The sequence below is a fragment of the Geotrypetes seraphini genome, chromosome 2, assembly GCF_902459505.1.
Source record: "Geotrypetes seraphini chromosome 2, aGeoSer1.1, whole genome shotgun sequence".
In the NCBI taxonomy this organism is placed as follows: Eukaryota; Metazoa; Chordata; class Amphibia; order Gymnophiona; family Dermophiidae; genus Geotrypetes; species Geotrypetes seraphini.
Window position 1 is genome coordinate 521,673,166 of NC_047085.1, and position 25,980 is coordinate 521,699,145.

Consider the following 25,980-nt stretch of genomic DNA (forward strand, 5'->3'; position numbering starts at 1 on the left):
TTTCTTTACAGTCCTTCAATATAGTCTCCCTGCTTTGCAAAGATCAAGTCCCAACGTCCGGGAAGCTTCATTATTCCATCCAAGACACCGTTTTAGCTCAGTTGCCGAATGGCTCGGGTACCAGCGGAAGAGAGCTCTTCCAGAGATGCAAAACGATGTCCACGCATAGGTTTCAACTTTGGAAAAAGGTCGAAGTCTGGTGGACTGTAGGGAGCATGAGGTAACACTAACCAGCCATATTCATGTAGTTTTTCAATGACGAATGGAGAGCTCCATCTTCCCCACGACCAAAAAAATTTTGACAAGCTGAATCAAAAGTCAAACAAAGATGATTTTTGCTTATGATCGTGAAGGCATCATCATCACAGACAAAGTTCCAGGCGGAAGAAGTGTCACAGCAGTGTAATATCGTGATTTTTTTTTTGCAAAAATTGCACAAAACCCGACCTCAGTGCCAGGATAAAGGGAGAACGGTCAGTAGCGTAATCAGGGCAGGATTAATTTGTCAAGGGCCCCAAAACACACAAGTACACTGGGCCCCCTACCCCGCCCCACCCCAGCATGCGCCCAGGCGGAAACAGGAAGCTGCGTCAGAGGGAAGCTTTGGGCAAGCAGCACCACTTGCACAATTACAGTTCTCATTACCTTTCATACCCGTATTGCTTGCTTGTCTTACTTTCCGTAGATGGGGGGGGGAGGTGCGCATTGCCGATCGGGGTGGGGCCCGCATTGCCGATCAGGGGGGGCCCGCGTTGCCAATCGATGCTGGAGGGGCCCATCACCATTTGGAAAAAAACAATGTTGATGCCCTCCATCATCGGGCCCCCCTGACCATTTCGGGCCCTAGGCACATGCCTACTTGGCCTATTGGTTAATCCAGCCCTGGGCGTAATAAGGGGGTGTGGTCTACTTCTAGCTCTTCGACCCGCACCTAGGAAGTGATGTTGGAGGGAGAGCCAACGCCGAACTCACGTTCGCGATGCTGCTCACGCCAGGAATGTTAGCAGTATGGAGAAAGAGAAGGAGAAGGGGGCAGAGAAAGAGACCCTACCATCCCGGGCGCCTCTCACCCTCACGACGTCAGTGGGTCAGATAGAGGAAGATGTTGAGCTTTAGTTCAGTTGTCAGTGGGATTTACAAGATGTTGCCTAGAGAATGACACAGGGAAAAAAATCTGTCCCCATCACTGCCCCATCACAGACCACCGTCCCCTTCACCGCCCCGTTCCCGCCATCCCCTTCACTGCCCCGTCCCCGCAGCATCCACCCTTCCCTCTCGCCACCTCACCGCCCTTCAACGGGCCGACAATCTCCCTCCCTCCCCCTTACTTTCACAGCGTAATAAAACTTAAGGGAGGGAAGGCGTGCGGTCACCTCCCTCTGGCCATATCTATCTCCCTCCCTCCCCCTTACTTTCACAGCGTAATAAAACTTAAGGGAGGGAAGGCGTGCGGTCACCTCCCTCTGGCCAAATCTATCTCCCTCCCTCCCCCTTACTTTCACAGTGTAATAAAACTTAAGGGAGGGAAGGCGTGCGGTCACCTCCCTCTGGCCAAATCTATCTCCCTCCCTCCCCCTTACTTTCACAGCATAATAAAACTTAAGGGAGGGAAGGCGTACGGTCACCTCCCTCTGGCCAAATCTATCTCCCTCCCTCCCCTTACCTTTGCGGGGTTTTAAAAAAGAAACTGATGCCGGCGAAACCTGCCTGTGCCGCCCTGCAGTCGCGTGTGTGTGGGCGGAAGCTTCTCCTCTGACAATTGCCATTTTATAAACACAAATAAAACAGAGCAAGGTTCAACAAAACCCATCTAATCCTCTCCCTTTCACAAATATCCCCTTCAGTATTGTGAAAATTGAACAAACCAAATTACTACAGAATGCTACATAGAAAAATTAAGCTAACAGAATATTTCAGTCACACATGGCAGGAATAGTGTTAGGGGAGAGCAACTAGGGCAATTGCCCCCTGGTCAGAGAGAGAGAGAGAGAGCCCTAAGCCAGCTGGAAGCTAAAGAAGCACAGCCTGGGCTTTGCGGTCCCCAGTTATGTCTAATACCAGCTCTAGCAGGATACGTATTTCAAATCTGAAATATTCTAATCACAAAATATAAAATACATTTATTTTTTTTCTTTTTGTTGTCTGGTAATTTTATTCTTCAAATCACATTGGTCTCAGGCTTTGGTTTTAGGTTCCTTCTGTCTTCATCGTGGCATGGCTGGCTCCTGAAGGTAAAATAGGCGCAAGAGGAGCTGGGAGGAAGATGCCAAGTCTGACATGGGTGCAATTTTTTTTACCACAGGAGTAAGACTTTTCACCGCTCCCACAGGGCGGCAAAAGGTCTTGTCCCCATTCCCGCAGGGCGGTGAAAGGTCTTGTCTCCATTCCTGCGGTAAACCAGTTGCAACTGTCTCCATTCCTGCGGATTTACTGTGGTGACCCACGGTGTACCGCAGTAAATGGTCCCTGTGTCATTCTCTAATGTCGCCCGCGAGAGGCCCCCATCAGAAAGCGTCAAGAGTGACACACTTAGAACTATGCCAAAGTGAGTAAGGTTTCCCCCCTTGTGGTCCAACGATCCGAGGCAGCGGGCCCAGCATACTAATTTCACAACCTGAAGCTTTGCCGCCTCCTCTCCTCCTCACCCTGTTCCTCTCTTTTTTTTCTCCCCACAGGAAACGCCAACGTTTGCACACCAGAGCAACAGAAGGAGTGTGCCGATCCAGCTCTCGGTATTTCATATACTCAGTGGCTGTTCAGTTTCTTCCACATACATCATCTCTTCGGACCTTTCTTCCTCTCTGATAGAGACACACCTACTGCCCGCTTGTTCCCCTTCCACAGAGAGAGCGAGAGGGATATGATTTCCTAGACATGCACCCCCAGGGTTCCCCTAGCCAGTTACTACAGTACTCCCCTGAAATTCGCGGGGGTTCTGTGAATTTTGAAAAACCGCAAATGCAGTTTAGGAGCGGATTGGAGGCAGGAGAGACAGAAGAGGGAAGCTGGGGTGCTGAAAATCGGGTGCGGGATCCTTCTTAGTCATTTCTGACCGCCTCTTCCGGAAACTAAAGTCAGGCTACACCAGGGCCGGATTGAGATGAAAAGAGGCCCTAGGCTATTCCACTTCTGAGGCCCTTTCACCTCCCATTTTTAAGTTTGTAAATTACATGAGAGATAATAAAATACATCATTACTGTGATATAGATCAATATGTTAAATGAAACATGTTGTTATTGGTAGTAACCTTTATAAAAAATGTGACACGATCCACGTTTTGCCTCTCTCCCCGCTGGGCTGGGCTTTGTCTAGCTGTTTCCGGACTGACGTCTTTCCCTCCTCGATCCTCCTCCCAGGGCGAGAAAAAGAAAGGGAGAAGTCGAGTTGGCGCCCCGTGGCTGCCGGAGCCGGTTCCGATCCCGAAGCGGAACCGAAGCAACCGGGGAGCGGCTAAAACCTGAACCTGAGGCAGGATCGGACCGGGGACCGGCGCGCACCCCCACCCGGGGCTGAGACCGATTCCCCTCCGGAGCCGGGAAAGGGGTGGGGGGTGGGGGGGAGAGAGGAGCAGCGGGATCCGATCCGGAGCTGGAGCACGTGTGCAATTCGGATTCCCCACCCCCGGCTGAATTTTGATGAGTCGCTGGCGCAGGCGCCGTGAGGAGTGACACAGAAGCACACCTCACGCCACCAGGACTCACGATATTTCAACAGCGCATGCGCGCTCTAGGATTTTATTATTTATGATATAATCATGAAAATATAAAATAAAGCACGTAATAGAACTTACTTAGAATGTAATGTAATGTAATTTATTTCTTATATACCGCTACATCCGTTAGGTTCTAAGCGGTTTACAGAAAATATACATTAAGATTAGAAATAAGAAAGGTACTTGAAAAATTCCCTTACTGTCCCGAAGGCTCACAATCTAACTAAAGTACCTGGAGGGTAATAGAGAAGTGAAAAGTAAAGATAGAGGAAAAATAAATAAAAATAAACATTTTAACAAGACAGCATTGATCTAAATACTTTGGAAGGTAGAAGAGAGGAGAGAAAGGAATAGAAGCAGAAGGGGGAGCCGTTGAACAGTAGAATTCTGGAGAAATTTAAATGATAGAAATAAAACAAAACAAAGACAAAAGGCAAAACAATAGATAAGATTAAAGATAAATCATAAGCTGGAAAGAAAAATAAAATAAAACTTTGTCTTCAATCCACGGTTTCAGCGTCAGTGATGAAGTGGAGCAAGTAAGTTTAGGAGGAGAGATTGACGTTTCCAGAAAGGGCTTCTTCAGGGAAGAGACTTGGCCGACAGTCCCAGGATGTCTATGTCTCCTCCCCTGAGATGTTCTCCCATCCATGCATTCCCTCCCAGACACGAATATTAGAAGTCCACGAAATGAAGATATTGTCACAAAAAAAGTTTTCAATCGTCTATAAACACTTCACTAAAGTATTGAACCTACTGAACTCAAAAGGCGAGAATCAAATGATCGTGTACGCAATCCTAAAATAAGAATCTTTTCTACTAACATTAACACGTGTTTCATATTATCGAAGTAACACGAATCTAACCGAACGTCGGGATATCAATAGGTCTGTTCGTTTGTCTGTTCCAATCTTTATTGATGCAAGAACAAACCAGAGCTTCGTAGCATAAGGCAGGTCAATATTTGCCATAGCAATCAGTGAACGTATGAACTATACTTTGGTGCAATCTGGAATATACAAAGGAGCCGAACGCCTTGATCTTAACCAATACATTTTTATTAGTCATATGCGTAGAATTTCTTCTTATTTTCGGTTCAGTGTTTTAGCGTTCACTGTTTTTAGAATAGTGTAATTTTAATTTTGCTAACAATTTGAATATAGGCCCCTCTTGATCTTGAGGCCCTAGGCTGAAGCCTAATTAGCCTATATGAAAATCCGGCCCTGGGCTACACCAATCAGGAGCTGCTTTGACACGCTATCTGGTGCGTCAAAGCAGCTCCTGATTGATGTAGCCTAACTGTAGTTCCCGGAAGAGGCGGTCAGAAAATACCATGAAAGACTGAGTCCGCGAATCGCAAATTCGTGGGGGAGTACTGTATAGTGTTAGGGTTGCCATATTTAACGAAGGATGCATAGACTCGCCCTGTTCTGCCCCCACAAAGCCTCGTCTCTTTTTCCCCCAACTTCCAGACCATCCCCGCATGCTTGTTGAAGGCCCTCCAGATGCGGCTGGCATTCGGGACTTTCCAAAATCCAGACAAACTGCCGGGTTTTGGAAACTCCATCCGGGAACCGGAACAGTCCTCGAAAAAGAGGACGTGTCGGGATTTTCGTGGACGTCTGGTAACCCCATGTAGTGCCTTTAATTTACACAGCAGTGGAGAGGGTCCATGTTTCCTATTTTTGGAGAGGTTGTATGCGGTTGAATTCATTTTGCTGACCCCTGACACAGGCGCTTTGTGCTGAAACACAACCCATGTCGGGTTTGTTAATAAAGGACTCTTGACGATCTGAAGCCGGATGGCCCTTTGTAACTTTCATTGAACGTCGTCATTGAGAAACTCAAATCTTTTTCCAGGCACAATGAAGCCTTTCCGTTTTATAATTTCAGACTGAAATAAAGGTAGGCCAGAAAGGAAGCCTAGGTGAGGCCTTTATTCGGTCCCCTTGGACTGGCTCCAAGGAGCTCTGCTCCCTCCTCAGGTTGCCAGTCACAGTCTGATAAAAATATCTCACCCTCATTTCTAGATTGGCACTGAGGGAAAAGTCCATAAAACTTTATTAAAGTGGATTAGAAAATCCATAGCTAATCCCTAGGCAGCATGGAATCTTGCTACTTTTTGGGATACAGATACCAGACATCCGAATTTTCCCGGACATGTCCTTCTTTTGTCCAGGTTTTGAAAAGCTTTCCTTCAGGTAGGAGAGCATCTGCGCATGTGCGGATGTCCTGCCCGATGAGAGCAGGCAGCGGGTGGCAGGGCTGGGGCAGGCTTGAGGGCATGACGGGGCAGGGATGGGTGGGCCTGGGGGGCAGGTCTAGGGGTAGACGGTTCTCATGTCTCTTTCATTTTCCCTTGTCCTTACCCATTTCTTTTCTCCTCCCCCTCTCTTTTCTAAAACTCTCCACCCCTGTCCATTATCACTGCTTTCCGTTTCCCTCATTGTCTACCCAACCTTTCCTCCTTTGTCTCTTAACTTCCCCCTCTCCACCTTCTTTGTCCTTTTTCCTCTTCATTTCTTCCTCCCTTTCTGTCTGCCCTGTATTATTCCCTTATTCCCTCTCTGCCCCACCCCCTTCCAATCTTTCTTATTTGTCCCTTCTCCGTCTATTCCCTCGCCACAGATTTCCTGATTGAGCAGGACAACAACTACTGTGTGTGTGAAACTCCATGTAACATGGTCCGCTACGGGAAAGAACTCTCCATGGTGAAGATCCCCAGCAAAGCCTCTGCCAAATACCTGGCCAGGAAGTTCAACAAAACAGAGCAATATATAGCGTAAGATATATATCTATCTGTGTGTACTATGTGATGTGATGAGGGCACTGTGGGATACTTTCTCCATTCCTTAGTAATATCCAAAATAGACTACTGCAATTCCCTCTAAAAGGGTGCTTCACTTAAGGGACTAAGATGATTACAAATCATTCCAAACACCGCAATAAAAATCATTACCAAATCCAGAAAATGTTGATCATGTTACACTCCTTCTAAAGCAAGCTCATTGGTTACCAATAAATCAAGAAAGATTTAGTAGCACTAGAAAAGGTTAAAAGAAGAGCGACCAAGATGGTGAAGAAGATGGAACTCTTCTCTTATGAGGAAAGACTAAAACGGTTAGGGCTCTTCAGCTCGGAAAAGAGACGGCTGAGGGGAGATATGATTGAAGTCAACAAAATCCTGAGTGGAGTAGAACGGGTACAAGTGGATCGATTTTTCACTCCCTCAAAAATGACAAAGACTAGGGAAATATTTCTTCACTCAATAAACAGTTAAGCTCTGGAACTCTTTGCCAGAGGATGTGGTAACAATGGTTAACTTAGATGGGTTTAAAAGAAGTTTGTACAAGTTCCTGGAGGAAAAGTCCATAGTCTGCTGTTGAGACAGACATAGGGGAAGATACTGCTTGCTTTGGGATCGGTAGCTTGGAATGTTGTTATTGTTTGGGTTATTGGCAGGTACTTGTGGCCTGGATTGGTCAATGCTGGAAACAGGAAATTGAGCTAGACAGTCCAGTGGTCTTACCCAGCATGGCTATTATGTAACATCTGTCAGACTCAGCCCTGACATTGCTTAACGCAACAGAGTTCATGCTTGGACTTGGGGCTGCCACTTTGGGAGAAATGTTGCCCCAGAGCAATGCATTAGGCCTAGAGCTGGTATTTTTAGGCAGCACTCAACACGTTCCCTGGATATCTGTAGTGTCTTAGCATTTGTTTTAGTTGATCTTTGCCAATCTGCCAAAATCAGGTCATGGACATGGTCAAGAATTTTAATAGTTGACACCGTTTCAGACCTCCTTGACCTTACTGCATTTTTGGTCTCAAAATCTCCACACTGAAAGTTTGCACTCCACTTCTTCACTGTGGAGTGTGATAGGCATCTGTCTTTTCAATATTTGCATCATACATTCATGGATTTCCTTTGGAGTTTGTCTTCTTCTTGATGGCTCGGAGTTCCACACTTAAAAATTCCACGCTTTTGGTTGACGTGGTTCAATCAAAGATCTGAAACAACGTCAAAACATAGCATTACGATTCTGCAAATTGGCACCTTGCAAAATAAAATAAGATTGGAGAAGACGTGACAGCGTTGGAGCTCAAGTCGTCTTTTGTCAGCTAAGTGCTTGAACGTGACTCCGGGTGACTTTGCTCTTTTCTAAACCTGATAACCAAAATGAGAACTGACTATGCTGAAAACTAATGCACAGAGAGTGAGAAGGATTTATAAAGTATGCTCAGAAAAGTGAAACTCTGAAGAGGGGTTGAAAACCCTCTCTTGGGGGTAAGAGTTTACCGTCCAGTCATTGCATAATTGATTCAAAAAATCACTCTCTGAGAACTAGTGAAAATCATAAATACTTGTTATTGTCTTGATATTTTTAAACTCAGTCCAGGTTCAAAGGTTCTAAAATGTAATAAATCTCGCTGGATTTTTAGTGCACTTATCTTATAGAGATAAACTTGTTCTAGGGGTCTCGGGTCTCAGCGTGGCCCCGTTTCATGGTCTGCTTCAGGAGACCCAAAAAGCAATCTTTAAACGCTGTAATGCATCTCCATGAGATGATCTAAAATACAAAAAAGACTATCAAAACATGGCACAGACAATCCCATAGGACAGCTGTACAGTGGTGCCTCACACAACGAACTTAATTGGTTCCAGGAGCAAGTTTGTTATGCGAAAAGTTCGTTATGTGAAACGCGTTTTCCCATAACAATACATGTTAAAAAAAATAATTCGTTCTGTAGCATAAAATATGCTAAGATGACATAAAAAAAGATACATTTTTTGTTATTTTTATTTAGATACATCTAAAAACATAATTGTTTTTTTAAAACAACACACATTTTTTAAATTTAAAGACAGACTAAGTCGAGTCTAATTTTACAGTGAGAGAGGGCAGAGTCTCAGCGGCAAAAACTGGGACTTAACGGTTCATTTTTTTTTTCTTGGCTTATTTTTGGTTGGCCCGGTGGTTTTCATGTTCTGTGGTGTTAGTTTTTTCTCTTTTTCGGTGCAGTAACATGGCAGCAGAGGTGGTTAAAAGTTGTTTCCGGTGTGGGAAGCGGCAAACACCATCGGGGTTATGCGCTGCAGGGTATGTGGACCCTTCGGGGGAAGATGTAGTAATGGCGCCGGTTGAGTTGGCATTTTCCCGCCCGAATGATGTGCATTCAGTTTCGCTGGCTCTCTCAGTGGATGCAGCCGCATCGGCGGTGCAGGACCCACAGCTGCTTGATACCGTGCTTCTTTCCCTGCCGACATCACTTTCTCTTCTCGGCGGGGTGTCGGCTGTAGCGCCAGGGCTTGTTTCACAGGGAGCCAGGCGGAGAGAGGGCAGTTAAGCGCGGTGCCTGCGCGGAAGGATGCAGCTCGGGCGACTTCGTTGTGTGAAACGAAGTTCGTTGTGGGAAGCAAGACATGAAGTTCGTTGTGCGCAGCGTTCGCTGTGCGAGGCGTTCGTTATGCGAGGCACCACTGTACTATGAAAAAGCAACATCTTGCTGACTGAAAGGACAGAAGGAAGCGCAGGAAACTATAACATACCGTTTGCAGAAGAAATTCAAATGCTCCAAACGACGAAGGACGCTGCCGATCCCGCCAAATTTTCTAAACCTGAGCTGTTCTGTGAGGGAGTTTTTTTTTGCCACTGAAAGTATCAAAAGCAGTTTTGATTTGCACCTTTTGGTTCTCTACTGCTACATTAGTCTGAGGCTTTTTCTCCCTCTTTTGGGGTGCTTGCTGGGGTTGAAGAGGGGGGGTACCTCGGTGCCACGATCACACAACATTTTGAATCACTCTATGAACATATATATGTTGTAGGTCCTGGAAATTGGTGGGGCTGAGAACTTTTCAGCATCCCCTCATAAGTTAGCCTCCTAAATTTTTGCCCTATTTTGAGCCAAACTTAGAAGCTGAAAATTCATTTTAATTCAGCAGCTTAAATGTTAGGCTTATACATTTAAGCCTGCCATTCATTTTTCGAATGAGCCAAATTTATGGGTCTAGGGCTGAAAACTTGTTCCCCCACCCTATATTCACCCCTGTGGCCACCCACTTTTTATGGCAGATAAAGATCCAAATGGTCCATCCAGTCTGCCCAACCGTACGCACTCTATAAATTCATGATTTAAAAATAAATGGTCCTTTTTCTTAGATATTTCCGGGCCAGAAACCCAGAGCCCTGCCTTGTAGTGTGCTTAGGTTCCATCTACTGGAGTCTCCGTCACAGAAGCTCACTCCAGCCCGTTTTAACCATCCCAGCCATCGAAGCCCTCCCCAGCCCGTCCTCAACTGAATGCCCATATACAAGTCTGCCCAGTACTGGCCTTAGTTCTTCAATATTTAGGATGTGATAAGAGCGGATAGCGTAGCTGGTTTTAAGAAAGGTTTGGACAAGTTCCTGGAGGAAAAGTCCATAGTCTGTTAATGAGAAGGGAAGCCACTGCTTGCCCTGGATTGGTAGCATTGAATATCGCTACTCCTTGGGTTTTGGCCAGGTACTGGTGGCCTGGATTGGCCACCGTGGGAACGGGCTACTGGTCTTGATGGAGCATTAGTCTGACCCAGTAAGGCTATTCTTATATTCTTATGTTCTTATCTCACGCTTGTTTGAACTCTGTCACCGTTTTCCTCTCCACCACCTCCCTTGGGAGCGCATTCCAGGCATCCACCACCCTCTCCGTAAAGAATTTCTTAACATTACTCTTGAGTCTTCCACCCCTCAACCTCAAATTATGCCCTCTGGTTTAGACTCTCTATTAAATAATAATAATAACAGCTTATATACCGCAATACCGTGAAGTTCTATGCGGTTTACAAAAGATTAAGCAAAGGTACAAATTGACTGACTTCAAGAGGGGAAGAAGAAAGAGAAGTAATTAGACAGGAAATTCATTGTTGAGGAGAAAAGTGATCAAAAGGACAGTAGGTCGCTATTGAGAGGAAAGAGATAAGTGGATCAGTTGTCAAGATGTTTTAGGAACAGGTTTCCTAAATTCCTCATAAGTAGAGGGCGAAAGTAATTGTTCTAGGTCTTTACCCCATGATGCTGCTTGGTGTGAGAGAAGGAATTCATGGTGTTTTTTCAGTTTGCAACCTCTCACTGGGGGGGAAACGAAGTTGGAATGTGAACTTCTCTTGTGTCTGTTGGTTGAGAAGGAGAAAAGGTCAGTAATGTATTTGGGGGGCTTTAAAGCAGAAACAGGCAAATTTGAACTGTACGCGTGCCTTCATCGGCAGCCAATGTAGCTGCCGGTAGTAGGGTGTCACGTGGTCAAATTTTTTTAGTCCAAAGATTAGTCTGACTGCCGCATTCTGCTACAGTTGTAGGCGTCGCATATTTTTTGGGGAAATTGCCAAATAGGCGATGTTACAGTAGTCAAGCAGGCTTAGTACGAGGGATTGGACTAGGATTCTAAAAACCGATGTAACAAAATAAGCTTTAAGGGATCTGAGTTTCCAGAGAATGAAAAATCCCTTTCTGATTAAGGAATCTACTTGGTCTTTCATGGTTAGGCATTGATCCAGAGTTACACCTAGTATCTTTATGGTAACTAAGGTTATTGATACAGAGGGGTGATTTAATGTCAAGTGGATGTGGTGAAGCAATGAAAAAAGTCGTTTTATCTGAATTAAGTTTGAGCCTAAAGTTTGTCATCCATTGTTCCATCATGTTTATGGCTTCTGAAGCTTTGGGAATAGTTTCGGAGACAGAATTGGTGAATGGGATGATAATCGTAAAATCATCTGCATAACTAAATAGTTTTATCCCCAGCTGGGTTAGCTTCGTGCCCAGTGAGGACATGTAGACGTTGAAGAGCAATGGGGATAGTGGAGAGCCTTGGGGCACACCGGATGGATTGCTCCAGGTGTCGGAAAGCTCATAATTGAAACGAACCTGATAGGTGCGGGATATAAGGAAGCCACGGAACCAGTTCAGCACCTTATCCCGGATACCAATGGCATCTAGGCATTGCAGCAGTTTCATGTGGTCCACTAGATCAAAGGCAGAACTCATATCGAATTGCATTATCAGGGCATTAAGGCCTTTACTAAACAGTAGGTGCAAATTGTCTAAGATAGCCGCAATTACTGTCTCCGTACTGAATAATGGCCTAAAACCAGATTGAGTTTCATGGAGGAGAGAGAATTGATCAAGATAACCCATCAGTTGGGTGTGAACCAATCCCTCCATAATTTTTATAATAAACGGAATGGAAGCTACCGGTCTATAGTTGGATATTAGGGCTGAGGATACTTTACGATTTTTTAGAATTGGGGTTATAATAATGTGACCATTATTAGAGAGGAACTTCCCATTGTTTAGGTTGTAAGCCAAGTATTGCATCAGTGATCATTTAAATTCTAAAGGTGCTGCTTTCATAATTTCTGGGGGGCATGAGTCCAGAACGCAATAGGATCTAGAGTATTTGTTATATAATCATTCCACTCTAAATCCTGCCGGTATATCATTTCCTTGGGTGTTCGCTATTTGATGATCACAAGAGTCGTTTGTTGAACAATGGATTCTAAGGTTCTTCATTTTAGAATCGAAGGACAGAGCTAAGTCATTTGCAGAGGGTAGTTTAATGTTGTGTGTGGGTGAGGTGTAGCGAGTGGTGTCAAATAAATTTGTGATCAGGTTGAATAGCTCTTTTATATTGATTCCTTGTGAACCATTACAAGATGAGTTGATTTTAGTGGAGTAGAATGCTTTACGTTTGTCTTTTAACATTTGTTTGTAGATTTTTATGTTAGCTCTCCAGTTGTTACGGTCGGCTAGTTCTCCTGTTTTTTTCCAAGTTCTTTCCAGTCGTCTAGCTAGTTGTTTCATTTTTAGAAGTTCGATGTCAAACAATTTGTTATATTTATTTGAATTGCTTTTGCTATTACGTATAGGGACGATTTTATCTAAAATGGATGTGCTGGTTATTGTCCAGTGATCCCAAAAATCGATTCCTTCATCTATCTCTGTTTGCAATTCGTATTGTGACCAGAATTCTTTTGGATTAATATAGCCTCTTGTGTGATGTTCTCTTTTTATCATTGGGCGAGTTTTAGATTTATGATAAGACCAGAATAGCTGGAAATAATAAGTAAAATGGTCGGACCAGATATCATGAATCCAGGTGCCTTTAAGTAGCGAAATGGCAGGGTCTGGGATATCCTTTGTGGACATGGCTACCACATCCAATTGATGGCCTTTTTCATGTGTTTGTGTGGGTAGAGGAAGATTGTAATTGAGTAGGGATAGAAAGTTTTTGAACGCTATCGCATTTGTGTTGTCCACTTCATCTAGGTGTAGGTTTATGTCGCCTGCGATGATATTATAAGAAGGACCGATTGAATTGTTTAGGACAAATGCAAAGAAGTCTTCTTTGGCTTTTGGCCAGCTTTTTGGTGGGACATAGAATAATATGCAGGATAGGGATTCTTCTAGTTGACAGTTGCTAATTTTACAGGCTAAAATTTCTAAATGGTCTGTCATTTTGGAATCCAGAAGTTCAAAGTCAAATCCTTCTTTAAGAATAATTGCTAATCCTCTTCCTTTTTTCCCCACGCGGTTTAGCGGAAGGATTTTGAAATTGCTTGGTAGGAGATCAATTATTATTGGATCATCTTCAGATAGTAGCCATGTTTCAGTTAGTAAAAGGCGGGCTATTTGCTTGTTGACGATCCAATCATTAATTAGGAAAGCTTTATTCCTGACAGATCTAGTATTAAGGTATGCACAGGAGACAGATGTGGGTGTGATAGTTTTGGTAGCGGTAGTGGTTAAATGGAACTCAAGCAACCAGCAGGGAGGGGGGGGGGAAATCAAAGAATTACTGTAATACTTTAAATATAAAATAAAATCAATTTCTGGCAGAAACTTAAGTGTAAATGTGGCACCCCACACCCGAGTATGCTTTGCCTACCACATGTCCGGTAGTTTGTTTGGAATACTTTATGGTATGGAATAGTATTAGTTAGACCAGTGGTCTCAAATTCGCGGCCCGGGGAGCACATGCAGCCCACCAGGTACTATTTTGAGGCCCTCGGTATGTTTATCATAATCACAAAAATAAAATAAAACAGTTTCTAGATCATATGTCTCTTTAGCTATAAATGACAATATTATTATTAAGACTTAGCCAAAAGGAAAAGTTTTACCTCATGCAAAATTGTCATTTCTTTAATAAGACATTAACTATTTTTTTCTGAAGCCCTCCAAGTACCTAGAAATCCAGAATGTGGCCCTGCAGAGGGTTGGAGTTGGAGACCACCGAGTTAGACCTATTTTTAACTAACTCTCAAGCAACCAGAACAGTCTCCCGGAAGAGGTGGTGTCTGAATTCAAGGGGGCCTGGGATAGGCACGTGGGATCTCTCGGAGAGAGAAAGAGATAATGGTTACTGTGGATGGGCAGCCTGGATGGGCCATTTGGACTTTATCTGCCTTCATGTTTCTATGTTACATTTATCCAGCATCTATCAATGCCCATGGGTGCAGGTTAACTGAGAGTCTACTGTATATCTCTGGGCTGCAAAGTGTTTAATGCGTTAATTTCTTAACACATCTTTATAAAAGGACCCCGGAGTGTGCACTCCACCCTAACTCTGGCCACAGACTTTCCACAAACTAGCCAATTTCAGCATAGACAATTAAGGGGAAATTCTCAAAGACACACTAAAGATTAACCGGCGGTAAGGTCATATGTGTCATCCTAGCTACACCCAAAATGAACCTGGCCGCAGCATTTTGTATCAATTGTAACGCTCTTCCTCTTGTCTTGGAAATTCCAAGGTAGAGTGCATTGCAATAGTCCAACCTCGAACAAACCATCCCTTGTACAATGGTTTAAGGCGATGATGCATCTGAAGTTGACCAAAACATACCTCTACAGTCTTGACAATCTGCAATTTAACCTGGGTCCAAAACAATCCCTACAACTGTCCTGTGGCCGGAGAGTGATCATTTTGGGGCTGCTATTTGGGGGGGGGGGGTAACATTGCCCCGGAGTGACCTTGATCGAGACGTTCAAGTATCTTACGGGCCGCATCGAGGCGGAGGAAGATATCTTCTTTTTCAAGGGTCCCACGACAACAAGAGGGCATCCGTTGAAAATCAGGGGCGGGAAACTACGAGGTGACACCAGGAAATTCTTTTTCACTGAAAGAGTGGTTGATCGCTGGAATAGTCTTCCACTACAGGTGATTGAGGCCAGCAGCGTGCCTGATTTTAAGGCCAAATGGGATCGGCACATGGGATCTCTTCACAGGGCAAAGGTAGGGGAGGGACATTAAGGTGGGCAGACTAGATGGGCCGTGGGCCCTTATCTGCCGTCTATTTCTATGTTTCTATGTTTCTTTTGTTTTGTTGGCAGGGAAAACATTCTGGTGTTGGATATTTTCTTCGAGGCTTTGAATTACGAGACCATTGAGCAGAAGAAAGCGTACGAGGTGGCAGGGCTGCTGGGTAAGTGAGCACGCGGGAGATGAGTGGATCACCTCTGGCTGGGGTGCCTGGGGAAGGATCTTGGCAATAAATGAGTGAATCAGTTGAAATTATGGGGAGTGGACAGTCAAACTGTGGGCTACTTATGGTGGGGACACTGGATGGATGACCTCTGGGGGTCAGTAGGTGGGTGTGTTTTGGTAGGGTTACTGGGTTTCCTGAGTGAGAATTGTTGTTGTGTGCGTGGGAGGGGAGAATTACTGAGGGACGGATTCTCAAAACTCACCATTAAAATCAGGCGGGTCGATGTAGTGGTCATAGTGGGCGTAATTTTTTTTTTACTGGCAATTCTCAGCATGGAAATTATATGCATGCTATTTGTGCGGAGAATCACTGGTAAAGGGGGGGGGGGTGAGGAACTGTGCCTGACCTTGCTCAGAACAGTAATCGCTAGGTACAGCTCCTCCCTCCTGTCAAGGCTGCTCTCCCTGACCTGATTAACTCCCCGAGTCTTGCTGGCTCAGCTGATTGACCAGCAGGGAGAGCAGCAGAAGGAAAAGTCTCCCCTCCTGTTGACACCCCCCCTCGCCTGCTGCTCCCCACCACTCCCTGTACAAGATTAGCAGGAGGGATGCCCACTCCCTCCTGCCAGTGGGCCCACCTCTTCAAAATGGTAGGCCTTCCCCTTCCCGGTGCACTAGGAGGGACCTAAGGCCCTGGTTCAGATGCTTAAGGCCTTTCCCTATCCTAGAATCCACCAGGAAGGGGCTTAAGGATCTGATTGGCTCAGGTTGTAAGGCTCCTCTCTTAGGCACCAGAGCCAATCAGGGCTTTAGGCCTCTCCTAGTGCATCCCACAATGCACTGAGCAGGAGCCTAAGATTCTGATTGGCTCAGGTTGTAAGGCTCCTCTCAGTTTATATGGAGGGAGGCATGGGATTGTTGGGGGACTCCGACAGCCTGCCGGCAGGAGGGAATGGACATCCCTCCTGCTCTCTTTCAACTTAAAGGTACGCGGGTGGGGATGGTTGACAGGGGACCCTGACGGCCTGCTGGCAGGAGGGAGTGGGCAACACTCCTGCTGAATAGGGGGCATCAAACGGCCCGGGGGGGGGGGGGGTATCGAACAACCCTGAGGGGTATTGGTGGGAAGGAGGGAGGAATCAGGGGTCTTTTTTTAAATTTGTGGGCAGGAGGGGATTTTTTTTGTGGTGGGGCCTGAGCTGTCAATCTTTACTTTCCTGTCAATGCCTGAGCCAATCAGTTCTCAGGCACTGAGCGGAAAGTAAGTCTACGGAAAATGTTGTTCGCCTATGTAATAAAAGTTTAGAGCTCGTTTTAATATTAAAGACTTCGTTGTACTACATTTGCATAGTGCAATTGGAGGCTGCTAGGAAGCACAGAAAAGAACATGGTGAACCGTTGTGAGAATCTGGCCTTCTGTCTTCAATTCCACTTCCAGTATGGAAACGAAGCCAAATCTCCAGGCCTTTTAGTTTCTCAGTCCCTGTAGCTTGTCATATAGGGTTGCAGTGGCCTAGCGAGGGTGAGAGGCATCCGGGGGAAGTGGCACCCCACCCCCACACACTCCTTCCCCATTCCCCCCCCCCATTGCCGTGTGTGCATGCCATTTCCCTTCCCCCGCACCTCTATAGCATTCCTGGCGCGAGCAGAAACCTCCAACCTGCTGTCGTGCCAGAGTTGGCTCTTCCTCTGACATCACTTCCTAGGGGTGGGTCCGGGAAGTGACATCAGAGGAAGAGCCGACACTGGAGTGACAGCAGGTTGGGGATTGCTGCTCACACCAGGAATGTTACAGAGGTGCGGGGGACGGGAAATGGCATGCACACGTTCCCGTGTGGAGAGGGGGGGAAGGAGAGGGAGGCTGAGAGGTCGGGTGCTTCATCAAGATGGTGCCTGGGGCGGACCTCCCCCCCTTATTATGCCACTATAGGGTTGTACCCCTTACTTCAGGTATGTCATTTGGGAAGGAAAATTGAAATGGATCTCCTGCTGGTTGCGAGGGACGCATCCTGCATCCAGTTGGCCTATTTCCTTTTTTACACTGGGCCTTCTAAGCTCCCTAGTGCCTGTGTGGACATCCCCAGCTCAGCTGCCTAAGCAGACCCACAAGAGCCTTGGGGAGGAAGCGGAGAGAGAACTTTCTCACACCAGAGCCCTTGTCTTGTTCCTCTGCAGGTGACATCGGGGGCCAGATGGGCTTGTTCATTGGGGCCAGTATCCTCACCATCTTGGAGATCTTTGACTACTTGTATGAGGTAAGACACCATTTTAATGGCACGCACGAAGAGCGAGCGGCACAACTGAAGCACACAGTGCGGTCTCTGAGCAATCAATATGGTCCATGGCCAAGGGGAAAGCCTGAGAGAGTTCTCGTTTGACCTCAGCTCATGGCTTTCTTTAGGGAACCTACTAGAAAAAGTAGAATTTCATCTCACCAAACAGGGAGCTCTACAATCACTCTGGGTGACATATGAGTAGGGTTACCATATTTTGCGTCCAAAAATCTTGGATGCATGGCCACGCCCCATTCTGCCTCTAGCCCCGCCTATACCGTTTCTAGCCATGCCCCATTCTGCCTCTAGCCCCGCCCCCATCAAGCTGCTTCTTTTAATTCCTGACCTCCAGGCTATGTCTGAGGGCCTCCAAGTATGCTTAGATGCATGTGACGTCGTCCACACATGCTTAGAGCCCCTCCAGGGGCCGGGTTTTGGAAAGTCCAACTGGGCACCCGGCCAGTCCGCTATAAAGAGGACGTGTCTGGTTTTTCCTGGATGTCTGGTAACCCTAGAAGAATTTTAGGGTAAAGTTTGTAGACTTATCTGCTTCCGTAACTCAGTTTCTTTATTATTTAGCACACAGGATATTATGGACCCCTTATAAAGTCTCTAAATTGTCTGTTCAGGGATCCAGTTTGGGTTGGGCTTGTAAACCAGACATAGGCACTTTTTATCACACGAAGGTGGTTTGAAAAGTTTGGCCTATACACGTGATGGGGCATAATCAAACAAAAACATCTTTTGGCCTAAGGCCCTAAACGCTGAAAGTAGAAACAGGGAAAATGTTTAAACGCCCAGAGCACCACCACGTCTACACTTAACACATCACCAACCAAAAAAACAGCCTAAGTCCCAAACGCCCAAAACCAGGCCTTTTAGGCCCATGCCATTCTCTAGTAGATATCCCCCCCATATTAGACAGTGGGCCAGTGAAGAAAACCCATTTCCTTCTGTACTGAGCAAAATACAGAACTAGGTTGGCATATACAATCAATAAACAGTCCAAATAAAATAAGGTTTTATGCCTTTGCTGAAGCCAGTCGTTTTATTTTGTAACAGGGTTTATTCCATTGCATTAACATAGAAAAATAGAAACATAGAAATCGACGGCAGATAAGGGCCAAGGCCCATCCAGTCTGCCCACCCTAATGACCCTCCCCTGCCTTTACTTTGCGAATAGAACCCACGTGTCGATCCCATTTGGCCTTAAAATCAGGCACGCTGCTGGCCTCAATCACCTGTAGTGGAAGACTATTCCAGCGATCAACCACTCTTTCGGTGAAAAAGAATTTCCTGGTGTCACCGTGCAGTTTCCCGCCTCTGATTTTCCACGGGTGTCCTCTTGTTGCCGGGGACCCCTGAAAACGAAGATATCTTCTTCTACCTCGATGCGGCCCATGAGATACTTGAACGTCTCGATCATGTCTCCCCTCTCCCTGCGCTCCTCGAGCGAGTATAGCTGTAATTTATCTAACCGTTCTTCGTACGGGAGATCCTTCAGTCCCGAGACCATCCGGGTGGCCATTCTCTGGACCGATTCCAGCCTCAGCACATCCTTACGGTAATGTGGCCTCCAGAATTGCACATTTTTATTCCGTCATTACCTTGCGGTTCAAGGCGGATTACAGAAGAAGATTTCTGGACATGTCCAGAGGTGTTACAGAGTAGAGCGGGTTGCTTCAGAGGATTGAAATGTTTCATACGGTGTTAGTTAGTCGTCCGCCATCATGTTTCTATTTCTATGGAGGAAAGGCGGGAGAGGGGAGATGTTTAAATACCTACATGATATAAATGTACATGAGTCTTTTTCATTTGAAAGGAAGCTCTGGAATGAGAGGGCGAAGGATGAAGTTAAGCGGTGATAGGCTCCGGAGTAATCAGAGGAAATACTTTTTTACAGAAAGGGTGGCAGATGCCTGGAACAGTCTCCCGATAGAGGTGGTGGAGACAGAGACTGTGGGACAGGCATGTGGGATCTCTAAGCCAGTTTATGACACTAGTGTGCCAACGCAGGTTCCAGGTGTGCTGTGGGATGCTGGCAAGGAGGAGAGGCACCAGCTGCCTGCTTACAAGACGTGCCTCTAGCGGAGAGAGGCACGTCCTGTAGGCAGTCAGCCAGCGACTCTCCTCTCCCCACACCTCCCCCACCGGCGAAGTGACAGCTTCATGGTCATGGCCAGAGGGCCTCTGCATATGTGTGGATGTCAACGTGATGACATCACAAATGCGTGTGATGTCATCACGTTGGCGTCCGCGCACATCCAGATGCCTTCCGGCCGTGGCTTCGGGTTTAGTGTGCTGCAGCACCAAAAGGTTTGTGGGACACTGTCTAGGGAGAGGAGGTGCTATTGGATGCTGCGGGTGGGCAGACGGGATGGGCCATTTGGCCTTTATCTGCCATCAGGTTTCTAGGTTTCTATGACCTCACAATGCAGGTGTAAAGAGCCTTAGCCTATAGGGAGAGGAGGAGATAGTGGATGCTGCGGATGGGCCATTTGGCCTTTATTTGCCATCAGGTTTCTAGGTTTCTATAACCATAAAGCTCTATGACCTCACAATGCAGGTGTAAAGAGCCTTAGCCAATAGGAAGAGGAGATGCAAATGTGAACAGGGAGAGGGGGAGATAGTGGATGCTGCAGGTGGGCAGACGGGATGGGCCAGTTGGCCTTTATCTGCCATCAGGTTTCTAGGTTTCTATGACCTCACAATGCAGGTGTAAAGAGCCTTAGCCTATAGGAAGAGGAAATGCAAATGTAAAGAGCCTTAGCCAATAGGGAGAGGAGGAGATAGTGGATGCTGCGGATGGGCCATTTGGCCTTTATTTGCCATCAGGTTTCTAGGTTTCTATAACCATAAAGCTCTATGACCTCACAATGCAGGTGTAAAGAGCCTTAGCCAATAGGAAGAGGAGATGCAAATGTGAACAGGGAGAGGGGGAGATAGTGGATGCTGCAGGTGGGCAGACATGATGGGCCAGTTGGCCTTTATCTGCCATCAAGTTTCTATTTAGAGATCAATCGGTGTTTATGACAAAACAGTAGGACTGAAATGATGAAACGCCCTCATGTTCTATATAAGACCTTTCTCAATACCCAAAAATACACAACTTCTCCCAGGGTCTTCCTTCTGCACGGAAGACAGGTTGTAGACAATATTGAAAGCAATTTCACCAGACAGGTAAGGATTTTGACTGGTTAAATCCCTTGGATCTAAAAAGAATAGGGTCGTTGAGATGACTTCACCGAGGGATTCCCGAAGGAAACAGAAACCCAGATCTTGTCTTCAAAAGAAACTTTAATCAGAACATTTCCATTCAATAACACCCAACATGGGCCCAGGTTTCGGCAACACAAATGCCTTCATCGGTGTTAAACAATAATTACCATCCGAAGTCCGTGAATACACATGGAACGTAGAACCACAAGGTACAAGAGTATCAAAGCTAAACCTTTGTCGCCTTTACTCTTATAAACGTGCCAAAATGAAAAACTTTGTACCTTGTGGTTCTACATCCCATGTGTATTCACTGAGTTCGGATGCTAATTATTGTTTACCCCTGATGCAAGCAACTTGTGTTGCCGAAACCTGGACCCTTGTTGGGTTACAACATACCTAGTAAAGACTCTTAACGAAGACTAATGTGGAGCGTCTATACGTCCTCCTCTCAAGATTTGATCTGAAAACCATCTCAATTGCCCTGTTCCTATTGGTGGTTAACCCTGATGAAGGAATTTGTGTTGCCGAAACCTGGACCCTTGTTGGGTTCAACATACCTAGTAAAGACTCTTAACGAAGACTAGTGTGGAGCGTATATATATCCTCCTCTCAAGATTTGATCTGAAAACCATCTCAATTACCCTGTTCCTATTGGTGGTTACCCCTGATGAAAGAATTTGTGTTGCCGAAACCTGGACTCTTGTTGGGTTACAACATACCTAGTAAAGACTCTTAACGAAGACTAGTGTAGAGCGTCTACACGTCCTCCTCTCAAGATTTGATCTGAAAACCATCTCAATTACCCTGTTCCTATTGGTGGTTACCCCTGATGAAAGAATTTGTGTTGCCGAAACCTGGACTCTTGTTGGGTTACAACATACCTAGTAAAGACTCTTAACGAAGACTAGTGTAGAGCGTCTACACGTCCTCCTCTCAAGATTTGATCTGAAAACCATCTCAATTGCCCTGTTCCTTTTGGTAGTTACCCCTGATGAAGGAATTTGTGTTACCGAAACCTGGGTCCATATCGGGTGTTACTGAATGGATCTCTGTTTCCTTTGGGAATCCCTTGGTGAAGTCATCTCAACAACCTCATTCTGTTGATTCGTAGGGCTCGTTTGCCTTTCTTTCTTTTAGGGGGGGGGTTCTGGATAAATAGCTTGTGCAGGGCTATCCGCTGCTATTCACCGGCACTTAACCAGTTTAGCACCACTGACGATCACCATAGACCACTAATTTGTGGGTGGTCCGGGGGCAGAGTCGACACTTATGCAGTTAAGAGCTAATAATCAGCAGCTAAGCAGCCTAATTGCACCACTAAAGACAGTCTTATCTTTATGTGGTATTGCTGGATATTGCACTTACTACTACTACCAGTGGCTTAGTAAGGAGGGGGCGGTCCGACCCGGGCGCTGTCCTGCTGAGGGTGTGGCACCACTCCTCCTCCTCTCTGCCACCCCTGCTCCTCTCCTTGCCATGTATGTGAGGTTGCTCCCCGTTGTGAGGTTGCTGCCCGCGTCGGCATCGGCGCTCTCTCTGACATCACATCTGGGACCTAGGAAGTGACGTCAAAGGGGCGAGCCGACACTGACGTGAACATGCGGCTCGAATCGGAGAAGTTAAAAAGGTACGGGGAAAGCGAAGGGGGGGCGCGCATGGTGTGGAAGAGGGCGGGGGAGGGGTGCCACCGCCCCGGGTACCTTTCACCCTTACTGCGCTACTGACTAGTACTGCTACTTATCATTTCTATAGCACTGCTTGACGTACTTAACCACATGAGAGAAAGCCGACCGTGTAAACCCAGGATATCGGATGCCGGTGCCTGGACACGACCCAACACTGAATATCTCGGAATAACGCCAGCCGTTTTAAAAAATATACTCACCACTGGTAGCTGAATATCGAACCCCTCGTCTTTTGTGTCTGCGACATCCATTCAAGCCGACGGTAGGAAGGTGCTGTCATTTCAGAATCTGAAGCATCCTGTCCCCACAGCCGCATATGACAGGAGATATTTAGGGCAGGACGAGGATACGATGCAGACAGTGATGACAGGTGGCCAAGAGAAGGGATGAGCACATGGATGCGGCCCATTGACTTGTTTTTCTCTCCCATTTAGGTATTTCGAGACAAAGTGCTGGGGTTCTTCAGAGATAAGAAAAGACCCAATAGAAGCCACAGCGACAACCTGGTAAATCGATGTAATAGCGGCTCTGCTACTTGTCAAAAATAGGAGGAAGGAAACGCAGACATGAGATGGGGGAGCAGGGGCCTCAGCAAAGCCCATCATTATATGGGCGGAAGGGTTCCCTCAGGATTAAGTTCCTTTTGCCATCCCATGAAAATGTTCAGTAGTTCCTGGACATAGTTCATCTCTCATACCCTCAGCTCTGCATCAGCTCTGAACTCGGTGCTTGGCCATTCTTCATTGCGTCTCTCCGCCCCTTCCTCTCCTACCCCCATTCACCATCAAGGACCCCAACACAGCTGAACCTGTGGGCAGGACCTCCCAGGCTATCTCCTTCATCTTAGGCAGAAACTGGAAAACACATTATACCAACTGGCTCCCGTAAAAGCTGATTCAGTCACAGCTGTGCCTCATTGCATGTAGGGAAATGTAGTTCTGAATTCCTTGATAAGGTTAAACTATTACTAGATTGTAAAACCAGAAAAAACCCAAAATGTAAATCTGTAGCCAGGAAAAGCTGGATTATAATAATGGAAGCATGGCTTAAATGTTAAAATGCCCTAATCAAACAATACAAATGAGTTTTGTTTCTACCAGAACATAAGCAAAGCCGAGCAAGTCTGACCAAGGTCAATCGAACCCAGAAAATATAGCCGGATTCATCTGGTAGGTTCTATGTTGTGTAATAGCAAAAAGCCTCATGAGAGAAGCCAGGTCAGGACCTTAAGGGCATTCCCCCACCCCCTAAAGGCCCTGAGGGCATTGCGCTGAATTTGATTGGTCAAGCAGGCAACAGCAGACGCTGCTCAGCCAATCAAATTCAGATCCGTACTGTCAGGGTCTTCAGGGGATCAAAGGACGTATGACCATGTTACTCCACTGTATCGAGATCCATTGGCTCCCAGTGGAGGCGCATATTGTATTTAATTTGGGCTTTTTCTATTATAAAGTCGCTACTGGTCAAGCTCCACAATATTTGACCGATTCATTTGTCTTTCCAACTCAGAAAAATCCGAGAAAAACTCACACTTTGTTTTCCCTTCAGTTCGTGGATGCAAGTACAAACAAATTTCATGAGCGACAACTTTTTTTTCAAGAATCTATCCACCCTCTCTATGCCCTTCAAGATCATGAGGGGCATAGAGAGGGTGGATAGGGACAGATTCTTCAGACTGAAGGGGACAGCAAATACGAGGGGGCATTCTGAGAAACTGAAGGGAGACAGGTTCAAAACAAATGCAAGGAAGTTTTTTTTCACCCAAAGGGTCGTGGACACTTGGAATGCGCTACCGGAGGAAGTGATCAGGCAGAGTACGGTACAGGGATTCAAGCAGGGATTGGATGGATTCCTGAGGGATAGAGGGATCGTGGGGTACTGAGTAAACCAACCTGGTCGTGCATGTGCAAGACCGGAGGGCTAGGACTTCGATAGGAGGGCAGAACTTAAATGGGAAACCAAGGTGGCAAGGGAGCCCCTTCTGATGATTCAGACAGGCCTTGACCTGTTTTTGGCCGCCGCGGGAGCGGACTGCTGGGCAAGATGGACCTGTGGTCTGATCCGGCAGAGGCACTGCTTATGTTCTTATGATAGTGACTTCAAGAATCTGTTCCTAACCTCTTTTATCTTCAATTTAGAAAAAAAGTTGAAAACTCATCTTTAAAAAAACAAAAAAAAAATTCATGGGCAACGAATTCTTTAACTATTTCATCCTGTACGTATTACTGATCTTTGTAAATCGCATTGAACTACCTGGTTTTGCAGTCTAGAAACTGATTTATTGTATTGTATTGTAGTCTCTGCTGTTTGGCATCTGAAACCAGGTCCACGTCAGTCTGTGGTTGTCAGAAATGCAGGACTGCCCTAAAAATCTACTTTCTGTAGCCTGGTCACTTGCAAACACCAGGTCTGGTTTTGCCTCACTACTTTGCTGAAAGAAACTAGAACTACAAGTCCCAGCATGCAATGGGGAGAAGGAGACCGTAAGTAAAACAAGGCCTGACTTTGCCCATCTTTGAAGGCCTTCAGCTTTCTGGTGACCCTGGTTATGGCGCAGGTCCTCTCTTTTCAGAGATACAAAGAGACCCAATTTCTGGACATAGAGTTTAGACCAGTCCTGGTGCTGGATTATATGCATGGTGGGATTTGTAGTCAATTAACCACAAGATCAAAGGTACTGGAATGCTTCAAGATAGCGTGTCCAGCCTCCCCCCCACTCCAGGACTGGCTTTTTCCCCTGCCAGAGACCTGATTGCCACATCACAGTCCATACTAATTTGGTAGAGTCCCCCAAGATTTGTTTCAATATAACATGGAAAAGTCACCTTTCTGTCCCAAAATCCACACCAGGGATTCAACAGTTTGGGTCGCAGATTGACGCTTCGTACCTCACATCTACCAAAGTCTGCTGCTATCCCACTCGGTGATGTAGTAAGAAGGGGAATGGGGGGAGGCGGACTGCCCCCAGATGCCGTCTTGGTAGGGGCGCTGGCACCTCTCTGCCCCTCTCCCCCCGGGTACGTCTTTAAACTATTCGCTGGCGTGAGCAATTACACTAGCCTAGCTCCCTATGAAATCACTTCTGAGTCGCGGGGCCAGGAAGTGATGTCGGAGGGAAAGCCAGCGCAAGCAGCAGGTTGGAGAGGATTTTAAGAGGTACGGAGGTACAAAGGGAGGGTGAGAGTGTGGCGTGGAAGGAGCGGGGGTTGGTGAAGAGGGCGTGGGGGGGGGCTCCTACTCTCGCCGCATCACTGATCCCACTGCATCCGTAGGCCCGAAGCGCTGGTCACCAAAATCAGGAGCAACAGGCCCCTGTTTCAGCCCACCCAGATGACCTGCGGTCATTTCGGAATGGTTCCAGGCAGGGCTTCCCATCGACCCCACCCCACGTACCCTCCCCATATCCAACTTCATGGCATCCCATCCACCGTTCGGCTATGCTCTGTATTCTCAGCTGTTCCATTATGTTCCGTATCATTTCATGCTCTTCCTTTCTCCCTCTCTGTCTGTCTGTGTGTCTCTGTCTTTCCATTCTGTCTGTTCCAGGAATATCCAGAGAATTCCATCAGCTCAGGCGTCGCTCCCAACCATATCCCCAGGTAGTGACACCTCCCCTCTCTCCACC

The 25,980-nt window shown here is 46.4% G+C and overlaps 1 protein-coding gene across 1 annotated transcript in view; it reads left to right on the forward strand.

The window, feature by feature from the left end:
• LOC117354711 (acid-sensing ion channel 1C-like) overlaps positions 1–25,980 on the forward strand; it is a 69,292-nt gene that overhangs the window by 34,408 nt on the left and 8,904 nt on the right. Inside the window, exons 5-9 of the mRNA XM_033932611.1 lie at positions 2,676–2,732; positions 6,341–6,494; positions 15,085–15,176; positions 17,354–17,433; positions 22,790–22,861. Coding sequence (XP_033788502.1) covers positions 2,676–2,732; positions 6,341–6,494; positions 15,085–15,176; positions 17,354–17,433; positions 22,790–22,861 — 455 coding nt within the window. The remainder of the gene's footprint in view (positions 1–2,675; positions 2,733–6,340; positions 6,495–15,084; positions 15,177–17,353; positions 17,434–22,789; positions 22,862–25,980) is intronic.